This window comes from Hippocampus zosterae, chromosome 18 (assembly GCF_025434085.1).
Source record: "Hippocampus zosterae strain Florida chromosome 18, ASM2543408v3, whole genome shotgun sequence".
Lineage (NCBI taxonomy): Eukaryota > Metazoa > Chordata > Actinopteri > Syngnathiformes > Syngnathidae > Hippocampus > Hippocampus zosterae.
This window is the reverse complement of record NC_067468.1, coordinates 15,941,606-15,964,450: the sequence shown is the minus strand read 5'-3', so window position 1 is coordinate 15,964,450 and position 22,845 is coordinate 15,941,606. Positions and strand designations below refer to the sequence as shown.

At 47.2% G+C, this 22,845-nt stretch overlaps 3 protein-coding genes across 3 annotated transcripts; 2 read left to right on the top strand and 1 right to left on the bottom strand.

Annotated features, from left to right (window-relative positions):
- Positions 1-305: 305 nt before the first annotated feature.
- Positions 306-7,822, bottom strand: LOC127591224 (spindlin-Z-like). Its single transcript, XM_052051138.1, has 8 exons — positions 7,703-7,822; positions 5,574-5,658; positions 4,960-5,061; positions 4,808-4,856; positions 4,582-4,717; positions 4,115-4,232; positions 3,191-3,424; positions 306-3,102 (listed from the first exon to the last, which is right to left on the bottom strand). Exons 3-8 carry the CDS (start codon positions 4,997-4,999, stop codon positions 2,903-2,905), a joined length of 777 nt encoding a protein of 258 aa, XP_051907098.1. The 5' UTR covers positions 5,000-5,061; positions 5,574-5,658; positions 7,703-7,822; the 3' UTR covers positions 306-2,902.
- Positions 7,823-8,510: 688 nt separating this feature from the next.
- Positions 8,511-17,442, top strand: LOC127591209 (hippocampus abundant transcript 1 protein-like). The gene is made up of 13 exons (XM_052051110.1): positions 8,511-8,785; positions 9,455-9,609; positions 11,149-11,247; positions 11,542-11,604; positions 11,871-11,998; positions 12,233-12,347; positions 12,576-12,794; positions 13,206-13,319; positions 13,418-13,489; positions 13,939-14,051; positions 14,474-14,571; positions 14,738-14,895; positions 15,375-17,442. The coding sequence occupies exons 1-13, from the start codon at positions 8,731-8,733 to the stop codon at positions 15,648-15,650; spliced, it is 1,665 nt and encodes a 554-aa protein (XP_051907070.1). The 5' UTR covers positions 8,511-8,730; the 3' UTR covers positions 15,651-17,442.
- An 832-nt stretch (positions 17,443-18,274) lies between these two features.
- LOC127591654 (uncharacterized) lies at positions 18,275-22,192 on the top strand. The gene is made up of 8 exons (XM_052051941.1): positions 18,275-18,576; positions 19,084-19,203; positions 19,438-19,514; positions 19,641-19,812; positions 19,943-20,056; positions 20,234-20,734; positions 21,296-21,412; positions 21,576-22,192. The coding sequence occupies exons 1-8, from the start codon at positions 18,480-18,482 to the stop codon at positions 22,190-22,192; spliced, it is 1,815 nt and encodes a 604-aa protein (XP_051907901.1). The 5' UTR covers positions 18,275-18,479.
- The last annotated feature ends 653 nt before the right edge of the window (positions 22,193-22,845 follow it).

Here is a 22,845-nt window from a genome sequence, read left to right as displayed (position 1 = left end):
GGCGGGTCTGCTCCTTTCCCTCGCCGTCGTGTAGTTTATCTTCATCGGCAGGTGTGTGTGATTAAAAAGCCAAGTTGAGTTTACATCCTTGTCTATGAGTGCATCCGACCGCAAAGCAAGATACGATCGTTTTGGAAGATAATCGCTTATATAAACGGATGGATGACTTTACAGGCCTTCCAACGGGTACAAATAGTTAATTTAGCTGCCCGTGAAATTGAGACGAGGACAACCACTGCGCCGTGGAGTCTTGTGACAAAACAACATGTGGGAAGAGAACACAAACCACAGCTTTTCATGAACAATAAAAATCAACATACATGTTTAATCATACAAAAAAACAAACAATACAAGGCAGGATGATAGAAAAAAGCCATGTCATTGCGACATCAACAACAATAATCGATAACTGCGAAAAGAAGAACAAATTGTTGTGGACACAACTTTACGGGCAAATTGTGTCGTTGCCAAAGTCAACTAAAACAGTGCTGAGATGATCGTACTTCTGTCTTGAAAAACATACGAAATGCGCATAAACGTCTGGGAGTGTCTCTTTTTTTTTTTTTTTGGTGCAGTTATGAACAATAGCCGTCATCTATCTGCTTCGACAACCATCAACATCACAGGAAGTACACAAACTGAAGGTTTGACATTTGCATCTCATCTGTACATGCATTCAAACCAAGACATCCCCATTCAACATTTGCTTCCTTCGATTTCGTCAGTTGCATTTTGGATTAGAATTCAAGATCCTTTTTTTTGAGACCTTCAAACAAATCCCCAAACCATACATTGAATGTTAAATTGCCCGGTTTACGAATTACAGATTCAATGGCGCCATCATATTCATTGTGTCTACGTGTCTGTTTTTAAGGAAGCGGCGACGGCTCCGACGAAGGCCAAAGTGACAGCCGAAACCGTCAGCTAGGTAAGAGTTTTTTTTTTACTTCACCAAGACACCATTGTCTGGAGAAAAAAAAAAGAAAACCTACAACCTGAATAACAGATGCAAACAACTATTCAGACTCATTGTTTGAGACTTTCACCCATGCCACATTTTTGGTGGTTGGGAATGATGGACCAAAGTCCCAAAAAACCTGGTCCCTGTTGATGGGAAAGCTTCAGTTGTGAGTAAACTCAATCCAATCAAATGTAAAAGAAACGTTCGCCGGAGGATCGTCGTGTCACATACATAGAGCAAGACAACCAACTAGCTACTGTATCGATGGTGCGGAGCTGGCCAACACAGCACAACGTCACGTCAACGTCACTGAAAGTCTTTTTTTCCATGCTGCGAATGAAAATAAACTGCAAGACTCGCATCTCGTTTAACACGCAGGTGGAAATCGGGTTTTCAAGACTCAAAAGACGTCACATTGGTTCCGCTCGACTGGGACCTTTTCCGTCCCTCAACGCAACTGCGCCAGAGAATCTTTGTTGCCTAATCTTCTCAAAGGCTTCCTTGGGAATGAAGGCGCAACCAAATAGTTCTCCTTGAATATCAACACCAAAAATGCAGACCTGTTTTTGACTACGACTTGAAACGGAGGAAGCGCAGATATAATAATAATAATCGTCATCATCATAGTATCATCATAATAAGTGTGCGTAAGTCACAAACTATACTACACGACTACAACTTTTTGTTTTGTTTGTTTTTAAACTCCTTCATCGAAGTTTAGGCAAGTACACAAAAGCATAAGCAAAGGCTTTAGTGAAATCATAAACACCGTAACACTTACTGTAAAAACAAAACCAAAAAAAAAATCCACATCAAGAAGCAGTTTGGCAATATAAAATGTGGAGAGAAAAAAAATTCCCATTTTTTTTTTGTTGTTGAAATCACAGTTTTCATTTGCAGACATCTTGAGGGTTTCATAAATCTTGAATACATCTTCAGATGTGAAATGAAGTCTTTTTTCTTTTTCCAAGTCCAATGTGTCTTGCTTGGTTCTGTACAAAACCCTGTTGGTGCTATTTGGGATATCTCCAGTTTTGATATTCTCACGATTCATCCTCAACAATTAAGTTGCTGTCCCCTTTCGTGCGAAATGACTCCACTGGCCACGGGTCCACTCACAGATGGACAAAAGCCCATTTATGCCTGGGAAGGCCATCGAAATGGAGTTTAAAATAATCCTCATCTCCAAATTATTATTTTTTTTTACAGTTTGGTCAAACGTAAAACATGATTTCCTGTGAAATGAAGGGATGATGGGCTCCGAAAGGAGAAAAAAAAGATTCGATAAATATTGAAAGGTAAAGAAAAAAAAACAGTCTGTCAAGTGGCGCAATTCCATAAGTACAAAATGCTTCTTTGTGAAATGAAGAGCTTTCAAAGGAGTGAAAATGACAACTTGGAAGTGCAAAGGACGTTGAAAATAAAGGCCGGATTTACAGTGCAATCATGTGGACCTTTTGAGAAGGCGTGTCATCAATTCTCAATGATGTTTGGAGCCAGTTAGAAACAAAAGTCGTCAACCGGGTTTCGGGGCTTGCCGTACATCCGTTTTGTGTTCTTTTCACGGCCTCGGCATCAGAAAACGGGCGTCCGCGTGGCCGTCGTACGAGTCAGTGAGGGTGAGGCGCTCTCTTTTGCCGTCACGCCTCCTATTTCGCCGGCACCGCCAAATTGGGCTTCTTCTACTTTTGTTGACCGGCAAACAATGGCCGACCGCGTTGCTACATGGCTAGCTACCGAACCGAATCTCGCAGTCAAAGCGTTCGTTTCCCAAAGCGGCAAAGTCCGAATTAGCGTCCATACGTCGTCAACTTGTTCTGCGTGTCTTTTCACCGGGGCTTTCGTCACGAAGGCTCTGCGGAGCGCGGTACACAATGGGTCGGGGGGCGTGTGTGTCAGTCAGCGGGGCGGGCGGCGGAGTGTCAGGATGGCTGCAAAGTCTTATGAAGTTTTCACCAAGTCGTAGACATAAATGAGGTGGTCGTCGTCGAACTTGATGAAGTACACGGAAGGCTTGGCCTCCACCTGGTGGATGACCATGCCTGTTCGTTTGCCCCCGTCCTCTTTGGCGTATTCCACCTGTTTGCCCACCAGACTGTCCACCACCTCGCCCGGTTCCCTCTCGGCCGGGACGCTGTCATCTGCGGGCACGAAGAGGAATGCAAAGTGACTTCAAAGTCATCGGACATTTCTTGTCATAAGAGCGCCAAGAGACCAAAGTGCACTCACTCGAGTCGGGCATGATGCGGAGGTCTCCTTCTTTGAAGTCATCCAGCAGTTGGTACATGTAGAGGACGGGGTCTTTCTCGTAGGTGATATAAAACCAGGTGGTCATGATGGGCGCCCGGGCCAGCACCATCCCCCGCCATTCCTCCTTCGGACCCTCCTCCGTCTCAAACATATGCTCCACCGCTTTGCCGATCATCGTATCGGCGAGATTGACATCGGTCAGCCGGGATTTGGCTGCATGATTTTCAAAATAAAATGAAGTCAGGTGGGGAGGGTAAGGCTTTTTAGATGGATGCACGTTTGCGCGGCAACATTTTAGCTCGACGATATAAAATCAATTGCGGATGTTGTATCGGTCTGTCGTGGTGAAGAAGGAGCTGAGCCAAAGGGCGAAGCTCTCAATTTACCGGTGGATCTACGTTCCAACCCTCATCTATGGTCACGAGCTATGGGTCGTGACCGAAAGAACGAGATCCCGGATACAAGCGGCCGAAATTAGTTTTCTCCGCAGGGTGTCCGGGCTCTCCCTTAGAGACAAGGTGAGAAGCTCGGTCATCCGGGAGGGGCTCAGAGTCGAGCCGCTTCTCCTCCATATCGAGAGGAGCCAGATGAGGCGGCTTGGGCATCTGATTCGGATGCCTCCTGAGCGCCTCCCCGGTGAGGTGTTCCGGTCATGCCCCACCGGGAGGAGACCCAGAGGAAGACCCAGGACACGCTGGAGAGACTATGTCACCCAGCTTGCCTGGGAACGACTCGGGATCCCCCGGGGAGAGCTGGACGAAGTAGCTAGGGAGAGGGAAGTCTGGGCTTCCCTGCTAAAGCTTTTGCCCCCGCGACCCGGCCCCGGATAAGCGGTAGATGATGGATGGATGGATGGATATAAAATCACATCACGGGCTGGTCTTGATCTCAGTTGACGCTCACCCAGTCGGTCGGGGAGCACCTCCAAGCCTTGAACCCTCTCATCCTTGTGGAGCTCCAGACCGTACACGCAGTCAAAGCCATCGTACTTTATCAGATAGAGAGATGGATTCACCGGCACCTTGGTTGGGTGGGAAAGAGAGAACAGCAGCCTTCGGTCATCAAAGAGGGGGGGGGGCAGGGCAACTAATTTCATGAGTTTGATTGATTTATGATTTATTGATTGAGTTGTTTTGAAAGCTGAATTTCCTCCACTTAGTTGGCCACTTGGGCTGCGAGTGACCCCGTCATGACGCTCACGTGATTTGATCCACTTGCCGGAAATGCGAATGCCCAATGATCACGATTTGTTCTCGAAAAATGTAGCGCCTTCATCTCATTCAAAATTTGTACAATATGACATAGTAAGGAAGAAAACAAAAGAAATGAAAGCTCACCGTTCCACGTGAATTGAAGCCAGCACTTCTCACCTGGTCAAGAACGGTCCCTTTCCATACGACGTGGCCGCTTCCGTCCTTCCAGATGTGTTGGATGCGGCAGCCGACGATGTTGCGCCGGGGCTGTGACAGAACTTTGGTGGTCGGGCCCAGATTGCTCTTATGTTTCCTTCGGGAAGAATGTGAAAACGCAAAAAAAGCGTCAACGTGAGCGGCCGTTCGAGGGGCGTCGGAAATGCTCAAAAGTGCGCCCACTCACTTATTGGGATTTTTTTTCTTCATCATATTTGCAGAAACACCTGCATGCCCTGAGGGGAAGAAACATGACGGCAGAGTCCACAGCGATGCATCATACTGTCAATGATTGCGGAGTAGATGCTACAACGTGTGACACAAACGTTCAAGTCGGACCTGTATCAGCAGTGTCTCTGTGATCCGGAGCGCTCTTCATTCATCTGGAGGCAGGGGGGCAGCCAGGCTGCCCGGCTACGACGTCAAACGTACGCTCCAAGGCTGGAGGAAAACATAACGGGTCCAAATAATCCAATCTCCAAATGTTCTATTCGGCGCCACGTGAAGCCAGAAGATGCAATCGGTATCTCGGTGGCCTTCGCCGATGAACGGAACCGATTCCATCAAAGCGTGCAGGTCACGCCCATGACTGGCAGCCTGCCAACTGGCGGCCTTCCCTCTAAGCTTGCTCCACAGAGGCAGCAACTCTTAAGAGTGAAGCTGGCGCCGCAAACGAAAAGCCCGCATCGGAGCGAATCCGTTATCGGGAAGATTATTTTCGCTCCCAACCGTTTTAACACGTCGCGCTTTCTGACTCGCGGTGGACAATAAAGTCTCCAAACGAGTCACGTGAGGAAAATATCACAGGAGCCATCTTTGAAAAATGCTCCGGCGCCCTTTCCTGAAGTACGGCTGTACCGTTTCATGGTAAAACGGATCCAAAGGCGTATTCTGGAACAATGTGTAGCACCACGACGTAATCAAAGCCAGCGCAGAAAAGCGGCAGTACTTACATGCGTCTGTCATTAGATGTTAAGTCGTGTTGCGGGCGTCCACGATTGCGGCTGTTGTCGGGCTGCGCAGAAATCCGGAGCAGACCTGTGACATTAAAGCACAGCCCCGGCCCGTCAACCATATTTTTGATCGCAACAGAAATTTGGACAATAAGACCAAATGCTGTGGAAACGGGAGGAACGAGAAGTACGCCGTTTTCTGATGTGCCAAATTTGGACAGGGAAAAACAAAAACAGGATCCAACTTTGAACAGAGTGACAAGGTGTCCTTTAGATTCTTGATGCGTGACCGCGACAGGTGCTAGCTGTTGGTAAAGCGGACATTTTTTTTTCAAAGCACAGAAAGGTGCTTATCCCAGCTCGCTACCTGCAGAGGCAAGCAACCTTCGAGAAACACAGGAGACATTTTGCAGTGTTTGACTGCGGCTGGTGGTGATTTCGCTCCTGTCTTGTTGCCCCGGGCAACGTGTGATTAGTCATCTGTTGTCGTTGTCCTGGACTGAAACGGCTCAATGTCATCTTGTGCAGCAGTGAAACCAGAAAGGAGAGCTGGAGGGGGGCGGATTCGACCGGCGAGCAAACCTCAATCATTAAACTGTAGGTTTCAGATGTGGCAGATGTCAAACTCAAGGCCCGGGGGTCAGATCTGGTCCGCAAAAGCCAATTAAACATGTCAACTTCCGTCATGCTTGCTAAAATCGAGACTTGGGCGGCGTTTTCAGCCAAGTTGAGGTTGCAGAAGACCGATGAACAATTCTCACCAAGGTGGATGCCACACAAAGTAACCTTTTGCACATGAAATGGGCTTTGCTTTTTTTGTGTGTGTCTGTCTTTTGCAAATTAGAACAAAGACCTAAAAGTCAGGCAGTCCGACAAAATGGATTGTGCTTGACTTCAGAAGATCCACTGTCACTCACGCGTTATGTTGTCTGGAAATCAAGTCGAGTTACACAGTTCACAACGTTAGACAACGCTCACAAATACTCAAAATCCTGATTCGGAATCGCGCTCCGCGACCGGTTTGGCCTTCTGACATAAGGTCACACGACAAACGCCTTCAAAATGATTTTCAAGAGATTTATGAAGAACTGAGGTCATTGTGGCTCCTCGGGGTTCTCTGACTGTGACTGATGCCTCGAAAAGCTTTCCTGTTCCTTTTGAATCGGGTACTGGTCATATTTTGTCTTGACTAACAATGAAAACACACCAGTTCTGCATTGTGTGTTTCCAATGGCTGCTGCATTTCTTTGTTATGACCTTGCTGAAGAGTGTGACTATGACGACCAGGAACATAACAATCATGAAGAATGATGGAAAAAGAAGCTTCTGTTCAAATTGATGGAGACCATTTCAAAACTAAAAGTGCGTTGAGACTTGCAATAAATGGATGTGGCAAATGGCTGCATAGATCCTTTATTACCGGTTTGCTCACAGGACAGCTGCCTGACTGCTTCACCTCCAGAATCTCAACTTCAAAGTTGACCCTCGATTACAAAGGCGGCTGAGGGGCAAACGTAGCAAACACCATTGGTGGTTTGCGATGCATTGAGCAAAAACTAAATCCAACAGCACGTAATGCTCAGACAATAAGATAATGCCCGTGCAGTAAACATTTTCTGTTGTGTGACAAATGTTACCTGCATTCTTTTCTAATTGCTTGTTGAAATAAGGTTGCTCGAACTGTTTGACCAATGAAAAGCTATCAGGCCGAGAAAATGTGAACTATACAGACATCATCCCCAGTGACTGAGAAACGAGCAGGCAGGTTCTGCAGGGCCAGCGTCAGCCATGTTGCTCGCTTGATTTACTCTCGATTGTTTCGACACGCATACACCAGCCAGATAACGGGGGGGGGGGGGGGGGTGAATGGGCTGGCAGGACAGAGGGATTTTCCAAAAGAGGAAAGACACAAATACTGCGGGAAGAAAGAAAGCAGCAGACGGAGATCGTGCTCAGGCTGCTGCTGCTGCTGCTGCTGCCCGCGGCCCCTCCCCCGCCAGCCGCCACACCAACCGACTGCGCGAGGACGCCCCACGCCAAAACGAACGCACAGTGTTTTTGTTTTGGGCGGTTTACCCGCAGCTTGACACGCTGTCTGGGCGCCAGGTGCGCGTTCGCCTCGTTCTTACCGTTCTTATTTTTCACCAGCGGTGAGTTGTCTCGCCTTCGGCTGATGGTCTACAGAACCCGTTCCGAATTCTCGGGAACGCGCAGCGACTGCACGGCCATCTCGCCATGGAAAGTTAAAACAGCTCCACACAATTGTGGCAGTTCCGCGAAAGCCTTTCAAAATAAAATGGTGTGTCTAATGTCGTTTATGAAATTGAACATGATCTATTCAAGAAGAATCTTCTGTTTCACTGACATACATTTGATGGTATTTATTTGGGGGGCCACAATCTAGCTTGAAATCTAAAATGAACGAGCTGAGCAATTGTAATGTCGCCACAACGTGAGCTCTTACTTTTCTTTACAGACTCAGTTCCGGTCGGAGAGTTGCGGCTTCACCATATTCACTTTCTCGGGCTCTGCCAAATAGTGCAAGCTGGAAGAAGAGCATGGCGCATAACGCTTTTCTCCTTGCTTAATTGTGTTCCAACCTTCTGTAGAATGCGGACAAAGGAGGAGGAGCGCTTCTGAGTGCTGGAGAAACTGGCATGCGGCACGAAAGGAAGGCTACCCTTTAAACAATAATATTTCTGGTAGTTAATTGTTTATAACTATTATCAAACGTTATTGAAACCCAAAACATGAATCTGCTGTCATGCAACCACAACAAAACATTGGCATTATAATAACTACATGCGCGCTTGGGGTTTACTTTTATTAATTTCAACAAATTTCTCTTTATGGCATTTTTTTTATTCTCACAATTGGTATGAATGACTAAATAGGCTAATAATTAAATGAAAATCAGTCAAAACAAATATCTATCCGTCCATTTAACCGTAACGCGTATCCCAGGGTCGCGGGTGTGCGGGAGCCCAAGAGTAAATACTGTTTTATTACATACATTGAATGATCTAAAACACAACATTCAGGTAAATTCTATCATTTAACATTTGTGTTTACATGTATGTTGGATTAGCATGTCTGTTGTCAGCACGTTTCCTACTATTTTCTTCAGATTATTTTCCAGGACTTTTTCATCGATTACATGCCTCATTTTGAGAACGACGTGTGGCTGTGGCCGGCATCTCTTGCAGCTCCTGGTAGGTGCACACAAACACTCACGCGCACACACATTCGCAGGCACCACCACAGCCATTTACACGTGATCAGATTAAAGGACCTCTGTACAATTTCGTCTGTTACTGCCGTACCAACCGGAATACACGTTTCCTTTCAAAGTAACAGAAAACAACCAAATGCACTAACGCGAATCGATGGTCCACGATCAATGTCAGTCTTCCATTTTAAACGAGAATTTTAACAAACAGCATCATTCAGTGATATCACTTTACTGTGTTTACCGAATGAGTAAATGATTGTGACCGAGTCGCCTTTATTTAATCGATGTTATTTACATATTTAACCCAGTTTGACATGTTACCGGGTTATGTGTTTTACGCGATGTGTAACACGGGTTTGTGTACAAAACAAACGTAATCAATACATACTGTACCGCAAAGATGAGAACCGGTTTATCTTTTGACCGCAAATTAAACTTTAAAAAAAACGGAAGTCTTGTGCTCCCTCTGACCAACTTGATGGTGTCAGTGAACGCACCAGTCTCAATGTAGTGAACTGCTGAGTGCTGACCGATCTAATCTGATGGAGTAACTACCCACGCTGAGACGTTGTGGAGATAATTTTATTATTGCTTGCATCCGGTTATTAACCCCTACGCTCGGTCTCGCCTCCTCGGGGCACATTTTAAGGTGACATCCTGGAAGCACCCGGAGAACCGCGGATATCAACGCGGCGAGGATGCTTCGTCACCGGCGGCAAGTGTGAAGAGATGGCGGGGGAACCGCCGGCGGGCACCGGCCGAGTGGTTCTTGTCAAGAAGATCATCATGAAGGACGGAGCCGCGGTGGGTAGATGACACGACTTGTTTATATCATTTTGCATCAACACGACGATCGATAATGTCCTTATTTCACCCTGCACGTGTTATATTGTAAATGTAACGATTTGCGCTGAAAAGGGATCACCGGTTAACATTCACGTCTCCCAATTGATTTGTAATAATGTCATGATTTCATTTGTGGAATTCCTTTTTTCATTGTAAAAAAAAAAAAAAAAACACACCACCTGACTCATGTAAGCACGCGCCATTCGAGGTTCCGAACGTGTGTTCGAATGCAAAATGACATCAGGCAATTTAATTGTCGTTATAAAACGAAAGCGGATAAGCAGGCCCACATTGTGGGATTTTTGGGATCGATCAGTCGGCTGAGAAGAGAGCGGCGGTGATGTGCTCGGGATGGAGCCATTATCTGTTACATAACCGCACTGCCTGGCACACGCGGCGTTCTGTGGCAGTCTGCGCTGTCTGCACCCTCTCGATGCTCAAGCGTCCATTTTAACATCACCGCACTGGACTGTATCGACACCGCGTCGCATCGTTGCATGGTCGCAAACGTTTTCTTGCTGATCATTTGAGACGTCATTTTGGAATTTGACGAGCCCCCCTTTGTCTGATTGCTTCGAATTTTGTGTACAGCTGCTTCGATGAGAAAATGACCTCATCTCATTGCTGCATGCCACGAGCATCGACAGAAAAACAAAGATGGAGTAAAACTATTTTTCTGACCGATTCAGTGAAAATGTATCATTATTCCTAGCAGCACACCTGATGATCCCGAACAGCACACGAATCATTGTCAATTGCTGTTGAAAAGATATTGTGCTTTAACGTTTGTGTATATATAAAGTATATATAAAGTATATATAAAGTATATATAAGTGTATATATAAAACTTGATTAGTTTTATATATACACTGTGTATATATATATATATACACCCCCAGATCAGTCATTTTATTTCAAGCCTTTTATCAAATGTATAGTTTGAAGCCCTAACCCTGAAATGCTTTGTAATTGAGTAAAAACAAAACAAAAGCAGAATGGCAGAGGGAAAGACATCTGCTGAAACGTGTTTTCTGTCCGTTGACTCAATTTAGTGATTCATTTTGGACTCAAGACCACGCCTCTTGCTGTGTGATTTTCTTGAACGTCGCACGCCGCCGTTCTCCACTTGTCGCTGATCTTGCGCGGCAACTTCTTGATGACATTGAGCCTATCGCTCGGGGGTTCTCAAGCCACCTCAATCGTATACGTCGGCCCTCCGTGGCAGTACACCATCCACGTCCGGAGCAAATTGGATGCTTCCGACTTCATCATCTGTGGCCATGACAATATTTTGTTCACATGTGGAGATGTGATATGATGTTCATATACAAAAGGTTGACTGAGTGTCATATCCTGTTTGACTTGCAGTCCTCCTTTTTATGAACGTTCACTGCGACGACTGACATTAAACTCGGTTGACACAATTAGATGATATGCCTCGTTGAACTACAGCACTTGCGTTCATTTGGATATGCTTTGTGTGTGTGTGTGTTTTAGCTTCAACAGGGTATAGGCCGACCCAGCGTGTACCATGCCGTCGTGGTCATCTTCCTGGAGTTCTTCGCCTGGGGTTTGCTGACCACACCCATGCTCACGGTGAGTAACGGGAACAGTGTCGTGTCTGAGGGAAGGCGGGAGACTCCATCACGTATTTGTGACATGGAGGCGGCGTGGGGACTACTCGCCACTTCTCAGTGACGGCATCTATGGCCCGTTTTATGAAACGTTGTCGAGAATAGCACTTTGCTTTGTGTGAGTCCTCGGAGCCATTTATACCTCGCTCGCTAAAGTGTTGACATCATTTTTTTTTTTGAAGTAGCAATGGGAGGATATTGCTTCTGTTCATTTTAGTAACTTCCGAAATGACTTTGTGAATGTCTTTCTGTGTAGGTGTTACATGAAACGTTTCCACAGCACACGTTCCTGATGAATGGACTCATTCAAGGAGTGAAGGTAAAAACGTTCCCTTCTTCAACACTCAATAAAGATCAATCGGCCGGCTCTGAATGTCCATTTTGCAAATCGTTGGCTTGGAATTAAAAGCAAACGACGCGGCTTACTGCAAATTGGAAACGACTCGCGTGATGAGAGCCTCTCGTGGCTTATTGCGTCGTGTTGCCATCGTTTTGCTCTGAGCCTTTGTGAGCATTTTTTAAACCAGAGATCGGGTAGATGATCATCTACTGTTGCGATGACCTTTGCTGTCTCTTCCCCTCAAGGGTCTTTTGTCGTTCATGTCTGCCCCTCTGATCGGTGCGTTGTCGGACGTGTGGGGGAGGCGCTCATTCCTTTTGGTCACCGTCTTCTTCACCTGCGCCCCGATCCCCCTCATGAGACTCAGCCCCTGGTAGGTCACCGTCTGCTCACCTTGCAGAATTGCTCCTTTGGTGTGCCGCACGTACGTTTCTCTGTAACGCTCCGAGTCACATTTACGACGTGGTTTTTATAGAGCCCGTGTCGCGTGTTTAAGCGATCCACGAGCAACGTTGATCTTTGCATTTTGTGGCTTTCTTCACAAATGTCTCTGCAATGTCACTGGTAACTGCGCGGTGAAGAGACTTCTTTCCTTGTCCTTTTCCAGGTGGTACTTCGCCATGATCTCCATGTCAGGAGCGTTCTCGGTCACCTTCTCTGTCATCTTTGCCTACGTCGCAGATGTGACCGATGAAAGGGAGAGGAGTACGGCTTACGGTCTGGTAAGCGCTGGCATTTCATTGTCCTCTCCCTTTGATTTTGTGGATTTTGTTGACAAACGCATGCTAACCTGCTAACCGCCGCCTTTTTCATTCATTGCTTTGACTGGGGGGGAGAGGACTTGCGGGATCTTTCCCAACTGTAGCGTGACTTTTCCAAAATGACTCATGGCTGCAATTTGTCATCCTTGCAAATGGCCCCCCCCCCCCCCCCCCCCCCATCGGTGGCAGGTGTCCGCCACGTTCGCCGCGAGCCTGGTGACCAGCCCGGCCATCGGGGCCTATTTGTCCGCATGGTACGGAGACAACCTGGTGGTTCTGGTGGCGACGCTGATCGCCCTGGTCGACATCTGCTTCATCCTGCTCGCCGTGCCCGAGTCTCTGCCGGACAAGATGAGGCTCAACACCTGGGGGGCGCCCATATCCTGGGAGCAAGCCGATCCCTTCGCTGTAAGTGCCGCAACTCTCCATCCGTCCACAATACCAGGAACGAAGAACATTTCCTGTCCTATTTGGCTCTCTCTCTCTCTCTTACTTTCCTGCCGGCTCCGATCCGTATCGCTTCCGGGATACGGTCCTCGACGAGGGGGGGGGCGCCTAGGACAGTGATACGGCTCAGACTGCGAATGTCACATGACCAAGCTGAGAAAATTGCAATGTCATTTTCAGTCAACAGCAAGTGGCAAAATGGCCGCCCCATTAGCTGGATAAAAAAAAAAAACAGCTGGATTTTGCTACTTAATTCGTGGGGGGGGGGGGGGGGGCACCACCTACAACGTATTAAAGACAAAGAACATTTTTTAGTTGACTTCCCCTTTAAGTGCCTTTCAATTCTTCTTTTTTTCTGTCCGTCTCCATCAGTCTCTGAGGAAGGTGGGTCAGGACCCCACGGTCCTACTCATTTGTATCACAGTGTTCCTGTCATACTTACCCGAGGCGGGGCAGTACTCCAGCTTCTTCCTCTACCTGCGACAGGTAACACACACACACACACAAACACACTAGAACAATTTCTATTATTTTTTTGGGGGGGGCACATTTAATTCACCGATACTTTTGTCGAATCCCTGCAGGTCGTCAATTTCTCCTCGACAACGATTGCTGTTTTTATCGGAGTTGTGGGAATCCTGTCCATTGTGGCACAGGTAAGAAGATTTTTGCATTACAGCTCGTGACGGCAAATAAGGAAACCAAAAAAAATGAAAAAAAACAAACAACACTTTAATATACTTTTTTTGTGGTTGGTGCTCGCCATCAACGTTTTTGGTTAGCAGGGCTGGGCGACACTAATAAAAAAAAACAGGGCTTATTCATTGGTTTTTTTTCCCTCAACCTTTCAAAAATTGACCAGTGAGTTTAATTACCGCTGAGAACATAAGCGGAATCATGTTCACATGATTTTGTGCAAGACAAGAAAGAATCAGACGGTGAAGTTTATCAAGGATCTTGTTCACTTACAATTATTTACAATTGTGAATAATAGCAATAATAATAATTGAGTTTTTTTTTCCCCTCTTATTAAGTCTTGCACTGAACTGAACGTCATCGAATATGCATCCGTACCTCAACTGCTGTCTCTGTTTTCCCTCTTTAGACGCTTGTCCTCACACTGCTGATGCGGACTCTGGGTAATAAAAACACTGTTCTCTTGGGTCTGGGCTTCCAGATTCTTCAACTGGCCTGGTATGGCCTTGGATCAGAGCCTTGGTGAGATTTGTTAATGAATCAAGCCCCCCCGCCCCCCCGCCTCAATTAGTAGCCAAAGTTTGCGCCCGGCCCGATTGTTGGGTTTGCGCCACGACTTAGCCATCGCTTTTCACAGTCACACCAACAGTTTTGCTCGTCGCAAAGAAACGGCAAACATGTTTCAAATTTGATGATGGCGGGAAAAACTGTTTGCAAGCCGTAGAACCGAAGGTCTGGCAAAGCGTCTTTGCAACTCTGCAGGAAAACCCCCCCACAATGTTCGCTAACACTCGCAAGCCTTGGCTGCTGACCTCCTTCAGGCTTTAGTCTTTTTTTTGTCTGTGAACATCTCCCTTGTTCGGACCCTCCTTCAAATCATGTTTAAATTATTATTATTATTTTTTAATGATGCATGCATTGTGTTTGTGTGTTTATGTGAACAGGATGATGTGGGCAGCCGGCGCCGTGGCCGCCATGTCCTCCATAACCTTCCCCGCGGTCTCCGCTCTGGTGTCGCAGTCTGCCGATCCCGATAAACAAGGTGACGACTTTCTCGCCTTTTTCTGCAGCCATGTCATCGGGTCACTGTGCCACTACCGAGATTTGGCGGCGGCTCTCATCACGTTCTCGACAGTGTTGAGAGTTGCGCTGCGGCAATCTGTTCTGAGCAGCTGAAAGATTGACCCCGAGTTTGTGTGTGTGCGCAGGTGTGGCTCAGGGAATGATCACGGGGATCCGAGGTCTGTGCAACGGTTTAGGTCCAGCGCTGTATGGATTCATCTTCTTCCTCTTCAATGTGGAGCTGAACACCATGGACCCCATCCAGGGAGACTTTGACCCCTTGCCCCTTCACAGTCCCACTGAGGTACAAGCGCTCAAAGAAATGAAAGGCACTGAAGGGCGCAATGGGGTTTGAGTTACGGGAAGCCATTCATTCATTCATTCATCACCCGAGCCGCTTGATCCTCACGAGGGTCGCGTGGGGTGCTGGAGCCCATCCCAGCTGTCTTCGGGCAGTAGGCGGGGGACACCCTGAATCGGTTGCCAGCCAATCGCAGGGCACACAGAGACGAACAACCATTCGCACTCACACTCACACCTGGGGACAATTTCGAGTGTTCAATCAGCCTGCCACGCATATTTTTGGAATGTGGGAGGAAACCGGAGCACCCGGAGAAAACCCACGCAAGCCCGGGGAGAACATGCAAACTCCACACAGGGAGGCCGGAGCTGGAATCGAACCCGGTACCTCTGCACTGTGAAGCCCACGTGCTAACCACTGGACTACCGGGCCGCCCTACGGGAAGCCAATTAAAACTTTTTTTTTTTCCTTGTTTCATTTAGCAAACGCTCATCCCCGGCCCACCTTTCCTTTTGGGGGCATGTACGGTTGTCGTCGCCTTCCTGGTGGCTCTCTTCATCCCGGAGAAGCCCCCCTCCGCCTCGTCGTCACCTCAGCTGCCGCTGAGCGACAAGCCGCGGCCAGCGAGCGACGAGTCGCTTTCCTCGCTGGCGGGCATCCATATTAACACGCCTCTCCCGGGCAGCGACGAAGAAACTCCCGCCGCCGCCACCAGCGATGAAGATTTTGAGCCCCTGCTGCAGGACAGTATTGTTTGACGGACCAGCGCAAAGAACCACCGCGTGCGGGATTCAACGTTGTCCTTCGGTCCATTGGCATTTTGTTCAAAAGAAGAGCGCCTTTCCATTGCTGTCGGGTGAGTCCAAATTTACAGTACCTCATATTGTCTGACGTTTGACAGTAAAAGGCGCGTTGATGCTTCGCCACGCCGCTCGCTGAGCGGCAGAGCCAGCGGTTGCTTTCGCCGAGCGGCGGGTGCAAAAGTGCTGCGCACATGCGAAGATGGCGTTTCGCCGAAATCGAGTGTTTGGTTGAGAAAATGAGGTTGTGACCGAAAGGGACCGCGCTGATAAAGGACACCAGCATTTGATTCCATTGAAAGGGGAAACGGCGATATTTTCGTCGCGTTTCTGGTGATTTTGTAGAGTGGGATGATTGCTGCTTATCTTTATGCTTATAGTAGATTTTTTTTGGGGGGGGGGGGGGGCGAATTATCATATTCAGCTGTATCTTTTTAAAGCTGAATTATACAGATGCTAGTCTTTTTATTTTTTATTTTTGGAATGGGAACTGTACGTCTGCAACATATTTAAAGCTGCTAAAGTTTCAGTGTTGATTTGTAAATTTCTACTCGGTGAGGGAAAAACAAGATACGAGAAGCTATAATAGACCGGAAGCCAAATCATAAAACCTTGCATTTTCCATTCCATCAATCCATCCTTTCATCTTGTTCATTTCTTCCCGGATTCCCCGCCATCTCCTCCCCGGTCGTCCTTCCATGGAACACGTACAGGAGGCGTCCCGACGGGATGTCTCACATTCTTTTTAATCGAGCATACGGGACGTGTCTTGAGGATAGAAAATATTGAAAAGGGAACTAAAGTTTCATTTGGGAAATCGCAGAGCGTCTGCTTGTCATTGGAGTTCGTTTCCATGTTGGGGACACTACCTCAGACCACACTCAACGTGTTTACTCATTACTTATTTGATCTGTTTTAGAATTTATTTAAAAATCAATGTCTGAAAGTACTTTTGAGTATTTGAAAAGGACCGTGACATTATTTTTGCATACATTCTGGTGCTAGTTCAACATAAGATGACATATTCTGAAGGGGAGACTCCGACTCGTGCGATATATGACCACCTTGGTACAAATATGTATTCTCAACATCGCACCAATTTCGGCATCATCGCTGAATGCGCTCCCACTTTTTCCTTTTTACTCAACCACACACAGACGCAACCATAAATTTGTTTTGCACAGAAGCAATGTCTTTGTCACTTTGCGACTGAGTGTGTCTTTACGATGCAAGGTCGGTATCATGTTTGCACTTGATGAAAACTAGAGAAAAGACTGACCGAGGAATGTCCACAAGTTTAACTGTAGATAAGAGGCACAGTGTACGGAAGTGTTTGCTTTATGACTGAAAAGTGTAACTGAACACGCGAACGTTTGGGTCCTTGAAATTATTTGGTGTCCTCACTGACACAATATGAACGGGGACTAAACTCTGGCACACTGAGAGATGAACGATATTATCGGAAATCCATCATTTGAAGATAGGATTTTTAGTTGAGAAACTAATCCTTGAGCAGGGAGGGGCTGGGGTGGGGGGGGGGGGCGTTTCCCGGAACTCATTGAGTCAATACTCAACTGGCTCATACGAAAATAGTCATGTTTTCACCATCAACGTTTTTGTGGACTCTTTGCTTTGAAAGACGCTAACTTTACAATTGGAATAAACTGCCGCCGAGACAACAATATTTCAGCATATCATACATACAGTGTGGCATCCAAAAATAGACAACTGTTAATTGTGGGGGGGCGGGGAGGTCTCTCAAAATTTCCAAACTCATATCACAAGTATCGATGCAAATCTGCACCGTGTCATTTGATTGTTAACCACTTTAATGAAAGTTCTTCCGCGGTCAAAGTGTCCCAACACTGAAATACTGTACATGGATTTAAATGTTTGTGATTAACTGTACATGGAATTCACTGTAAATAAAATGTGTGTTCTGAATGTGTTCGGCCATGTTGTTGATCGTGTGATAATTAAACCATAATTGGACACCATCTTAAATGAGTCCGTCTGAGCTTGTTGTGTTTGTACTTTTGTGTCATTGCGGATGTAATTGACCGTTTGACGGATTTCTATTCAGGAGTTTAAACTGCAAGGGCATCACCAGGGAATTGAAGCGCTGGGGGAAAAATAAAAAGCCCCTCTTTATCATTGAAACTGCAATTTTTGCCCGTTTCTTTTTGTATTTGTTACTCACTTGTATTCTTTGGTATTCGACTCAGCATGACTAATTTTGTTAGTTTGTTCTTGGTTTTACTGTTTGGTGCTTTCTTTGAATTATTATATGTTCATATTTCAATCTATTTTCTAGGGCAAATATAGTCACAGGAACTCAAAGTATTTATCACTTATGACCAACCTCTGCATAAACATTCATAAAATTATGATTTTGTGCAGAAAATTACCCTCTCTCAAGTAACTATAAATAATAATAATAATAATACATCACATTTGTAAGCGCCTTTCACAACACTCAAGGACACTGTACAGCCAAGACCAATAGTAAAACAAACTGGACAAACTCTATATAAGATTAAGACCCTGAGTAATCCAACTTGATGATTTATTAATCATGCTTATTTAAGTTGTAAACATCTCCAAAATATGGGACCAATAAAGATGATCTTATATCAGAAATGGAGTTGCCAAGGTATGTAACTCAGTTAAACACCGCCCTCTCCTGGGCAACAGCCATTACTACCCGTAAACCTCGTGTAACTGGCATCCAATCAGAGCCTGGATTGTCGATCACGTGATCATTACGTCAAGCAGGAAAGGGACCAAATGGCAACAACGAATATGGCGGACTCGCCAATCAGCTTCACGCCGGAGATATACTGGACAGAGGAGAAAGAAAGGACACTCATTTCATTCTTTTCCAGTGAGTAAACACGGGCACGATTTCAAACCCTAATACTTGACAAAGAACCCTTTTGTCAAAGTTTGGAGTGCGTTGCGAATCTCGCGATGTTACAGTTGCGTTGGACATTATTTGGGCAACCGTTGCTCGTTTCGACCGATTGTTGCGTAGGAAATGAGCAACTGACTGATCACAGCAATGGCGACCAGCAACTATGGGCAGATAATTAGCAGCCAAAATACGCTGGCGGCAGAAGACGTTGCAGTCGTGAAAAGACACTTTTCAATACTCTGAATTAAAAAAATAAAGGGTGTTTAGTAGAAATGGCTGACAAATGTTGCAAAAAATTGTGTGTTGTATTGAACTAAAGGAGGCGGCTTCTGTGAACGTTTTTTTTTTAAACAACACATTCAAATTTCGGGTCTTTCAGGAATTACTGAAAAAAAAAAGTTAGATTATGTATTTGTGAAGATTATCACGAATGAGACCAAAATGTATTACTCTTATTTTTACATTTATTTTTGTTAGAGAACAGTTGCCTGTGGAACCATAAATTAGAAAGCTACAAAAATCGACCGCTGAGATGGAAAATGCTGGAACATTTGAGAATTCTTCTGTCCGCCCAACCCCCACCAGCTCCTTTCACAGGTATGTGTTAAAACTCTAGAAAAATATCACTCGCTACATTTCAAGAAGGCCACAGTGTCGTGTTTTTTATCCAGCCCTCCATTTTCAGAACCACTTCAGAATTCAACTAACGGCGATCAAGTTGCCGTTAGTTGCATTACTGCACATATTAATCTGGCGATGAAACTTCATTCTGCAGAACCGAAACCTCCCCCCCTTCCCCCAATCTTACACAGATCCGTTTTCCATCTCCAGTGGAAGACATCAAGAGCAAGTTCAAGAACCTTCGTACCACCTTTCAAAGGCAGCACAAAGCGGTGAAGGCGAGTGAGGTGCGCGGCCCAGATGTGTTTGTACCGCAGTGGAAGTACTATCAGCAGCTGATGTTCCTGAAGGCGGCAGGCGGCCTGGATGACTGCAAGAATGCCCCTCTGCGGTCCTCGTTAATTGTTTCACAGGAGGAGAGCGAAAATGTTCTCACCTCTCCGGGACTCATCATCTCCATCCTTCCACCGGAATCCTCCCCCACAACATCCCCCACCTCCTCGCCATCCTACATCCTCTCAAACATGGTCGCGAAATCCTTTTGGACAGAAGAGAAGGAACGTGCACTTATTGATTTCTACGCAGGTAAGTCAACTCATTTCACAACAGCTAAGGGAGAAATTTCCCAACTCATTGCAAATGAGCCTCGTCTAATTCGCTAATAGCAATGCTAATAGCTACGCGCGGTTTAAGTGAAGCGAATAACGTCTTGCAGAACACAGCTGCCTGTGGAACAAGAAGTCCAAAAACCACAACAATCGTCCGCTCCGACTGAAACTCCTGAAGATTCTGAGGAGACGGTTGTCCGACCACTCTTCCACCTTCTCAAGTAAGTATCTCGCTGATCTTGTTGATGTGTAGCATGAAGCTACTTCCTGTGTCGAGAAGATGACGTAAGGATCAAAACCCAAACGCAGAAACCAAGCCACAAGGCCGGAGCCGGATCCCTGCGCCGCGAGGCCAAAGTGCTCAGCAAGTTTGTTTTTACTTCTCTACTGTCTTGCAGTTGAAGACATAAAGTGCAAGTTCAAGAATCTTCGGACGGTTTTCAACCGCGAATACAAAGTGGTCCAAGTGAGCAGGACCTCCGATAAGCGCTACCACTCCAAATGGAAGCATTACCAGCGGCTGCTCTTCCTCTGCGAGTGGTGCAAAGACGAAGAGAGCCCGGACAACCCGCGGGAGACGCCGCCCCGGGAAGCGCCGGAGCTCGGGCGCCAATCGCAGGCGTCCGCCCCGGGCGGCTCCTCGCGCTCCACCCAAACCAACAACGCATCCGACAGCGATACCTCCGCCGGCTTCCGCGTTTTCACGGCCGCTCCGGATTACGCTGAAGCGCGGGACCCAAAAACCGCTTCGCCATCCGGTTCACCGCCGGATGGCAAACCTTGTGCAAACCCTCCCCCAAGAAAATCCAGTCCGGTTCAACTCGAATGCGGGCGCAACTCTGAGTCCCGCTGCCGCTGGAATGAGAGCAAAGTTCACCAGCTCATTTCGTTTTACTCCGGTATGTACATCGCAGGGGAAGACGATTCTTGAAGTCGTGAACTCTACACATTCCTCACAATATTCATTCATTCATTCATTCATCTTCCGAGCCGCTTGATCCTCACTAGGTTCGCGGGGGGTGCCGGAGCCTATCCCAGCTGTCTCCGGGCAGTAGGCGGGGGACACCCTGAACCGGTTGCCAGCCAATCGCAGGGCACACAGAGACGAACAACCATCCACGCTCACAGTCGCCCCCTAGGGACAATTTAGAGCGTTCAATCAGCCTGCCACGCATGTTTTTGGAATGTGGGAGGAAACCGGAGCACCCGGAGAAAACCCACGCAGGCCCGGGGAGAACATGCAAACTCCACACAGGGAGGCCGGAGCTGGAATCGAACCCGGTACCTCTGCACTGTGAAGCCCACGTGCTAACCACTGGACTACCGGGCCGCCCCTCCTCACAATATATGTGATGAAATGTCAGATTTCTAGCGGAGGAGGTGGGGTCGGGGGGGGGGGCATTTTTTGTATCGATCTGAATCCTTTGTCAAGTTGTGGTTTGTTTTGGCCTCATCCCCAGAGCACGACTGTTTGTGGAACTACAAGTCGGAGAGGTACAAGAAGAAGGCCGCCAGACAGAGTCTGTTGGAGATGTTGAGCGTCTTACTCTCCCGCAATGAAGCGCTCCCCTTCACAGGTAACATTCGAGAGGAGCATCAACCATTTTTTTTTCACACCCACCTTAAATTTCCTGCATGTGGTCGTTGCCAACATTTTCTTTCGGTGTGTTTTTCCATCCGCAAAATTGTCGATTGAGATCTTCCAGGAAAAAGTCATGTGACGTGTCATTCTTTCAACAGTGAAAGACGTAAAGACAAAGTTTTGGAACCTGCGCACCATCTTCCAACGTGAGCATAAGGCGGTGAACGCCAACAAAACCTGCGGCTCGGAAGACTTTTACGTGCCCAAGTGGAAGCACTACAGAGAGCTGATGTTCCTCTGCGACTCTTGCGACGAAGAGCAGCAGCCCGACGATGTCCTCTTTCAACAAGCCGCGGACGACGGCCTCCATCCTCCGGACTACCAAGCCCCTCCCTCCTCCCCCTCCCGACGCTGCCGCCACTCACCTCAAACCGCCAATCGGGCGGCGAACCAAATGAGGACACTCGAATCTCCGCCCTTGCCGGACGCCCGGCATTCTGTATCTTCATCTTCATCCTCAACGTGCTCATCTCAACCCGACGGCGGCGTGTCGGGCCACAAACGTGTAAACCGACAGCCGGCGCCGCCGCCGCCGCCCGCCGCCATCGAGGTGCTGGACTTGATGAAGAAAGTCTATCAAAGTCAGATCGCGTCCCCGCATGCTGGCTTCCTGAAGTATGTGGAGGAATGTCTGAACGAGGCTCCTCCGGACAAAGTCAAGCGAATGAAGATGAAGATTATTGAGAGCATCCACAACATGTCCGAGGACGTTTAGGTGGCCCAAGAAAAGCTTTTGAACGTCAACTTGTCATCCATTCGCATCTTACCAAACTCGGATGTGTTACAAGAATGGATTGAGTCGATGTAGCTTGACACGGGCAACCATTTGGATTTTTTTTTCTGTCGAACGTGAAAAAAAAAAAAACGATGTGGCATTTTGGTCAGAGCTAAATGTGTACTGTACAAATATCTCAAGGACCATTTTGGGGAACCACTTTTTTTCCAATATCAGCTCTCAAATGAATAAAAACTCTGGCCAGGGGAGCCATGATTTTTAATGATTTTTTAAAAACAATTTCAGTCCACTGAATCATGAGGGCGGCCCGGTAGTCCAGTGGTTAGCACGTGGGCTTCACAGTGCAGAGGTAGCGGGTTCGATTCCAGCTGCGGCCTCTCCCTGTGTGGAGTTTGCATGTTCTCCCCGGGCCTGCGTGGGTTTTCTCCGGGTGCTCCGGTTTCCTCCAACATTCCAAAAACATGCGTGGCAGGCTGATTGAACACTCTAAATTGTCCCTACGTGTGAGTGTGGGTCCGAATGGTTGTTCGTTTCTGTGTGCCCTGCGATTGGCTGGCAACCGATTCAGGGTGTCCCCCGCCTACTGCCCGAAGACGGCTGGGATAGGCTCCAGCACCCCCGCGACCCGTGTG

Coding starts and splice junctions, on each gene's coding strand:
- LOC127591224 (XM_052051138.1), bottom strand. CDS start 4,999: ATGAAGAGCGCTCCGGATCACAGAGACACTGCTGATACAG. Junction 4,233..4,581: donor AAGGGACCGTTCTTGACCAG/GTGAGAAGTGCT, acceptor CACCCAACCAAG/GTGCCGGTGAATCCATCTCT. Junction 3,425..4,114: donor GGTGCTCCCCGACCGACTGG/GTGAGCGTCAAC, acceptor AAAATCATGCAG/CCAAATCCCGGCTGACCGAT.
- LOC127591209 (XM_052051110.1), top strand. CDS start 8,731: ATGCCTCATTTTGAGAACGACGTGTGGCTGTGGCCGGCATCTCTTGCA. Junction 9,610..11,148: donor TCATGAAGGACGGAGCCGCG/GTGGGTAGATGA, acceptor TGTGTGTTTTAG/CTTCAACAGGGTATAGGCCG. Junction 14,572..14,737: donor TGCCGATCCCGATAAACAAG/GTGACGACTTTC, acceptor GTGTGTGCGCAG/GTGTGGCTCAGGGAATGATC.
- LOC127591654 (XM_052051941.1), top strand. CDS start 18,480: ATGGCAACAACGAATATGGCGGACTCGCCAATCAGCTTCACGCCGGAG. Junction 18,577..19,083: donor ACTCATTTCATTCTTTTCCA/GTGAGTAAACAC, acceptor TATTTTTGTTAG/AGAACAGTTGCCTGTGGAAC. Junction 20,735..21,295: donor GCTCATTTCGTTTTACTCCG/GTATGTACATCG, acceptor CCTCATCCCCAG/AGCACGACTGTTTGTGGAAC.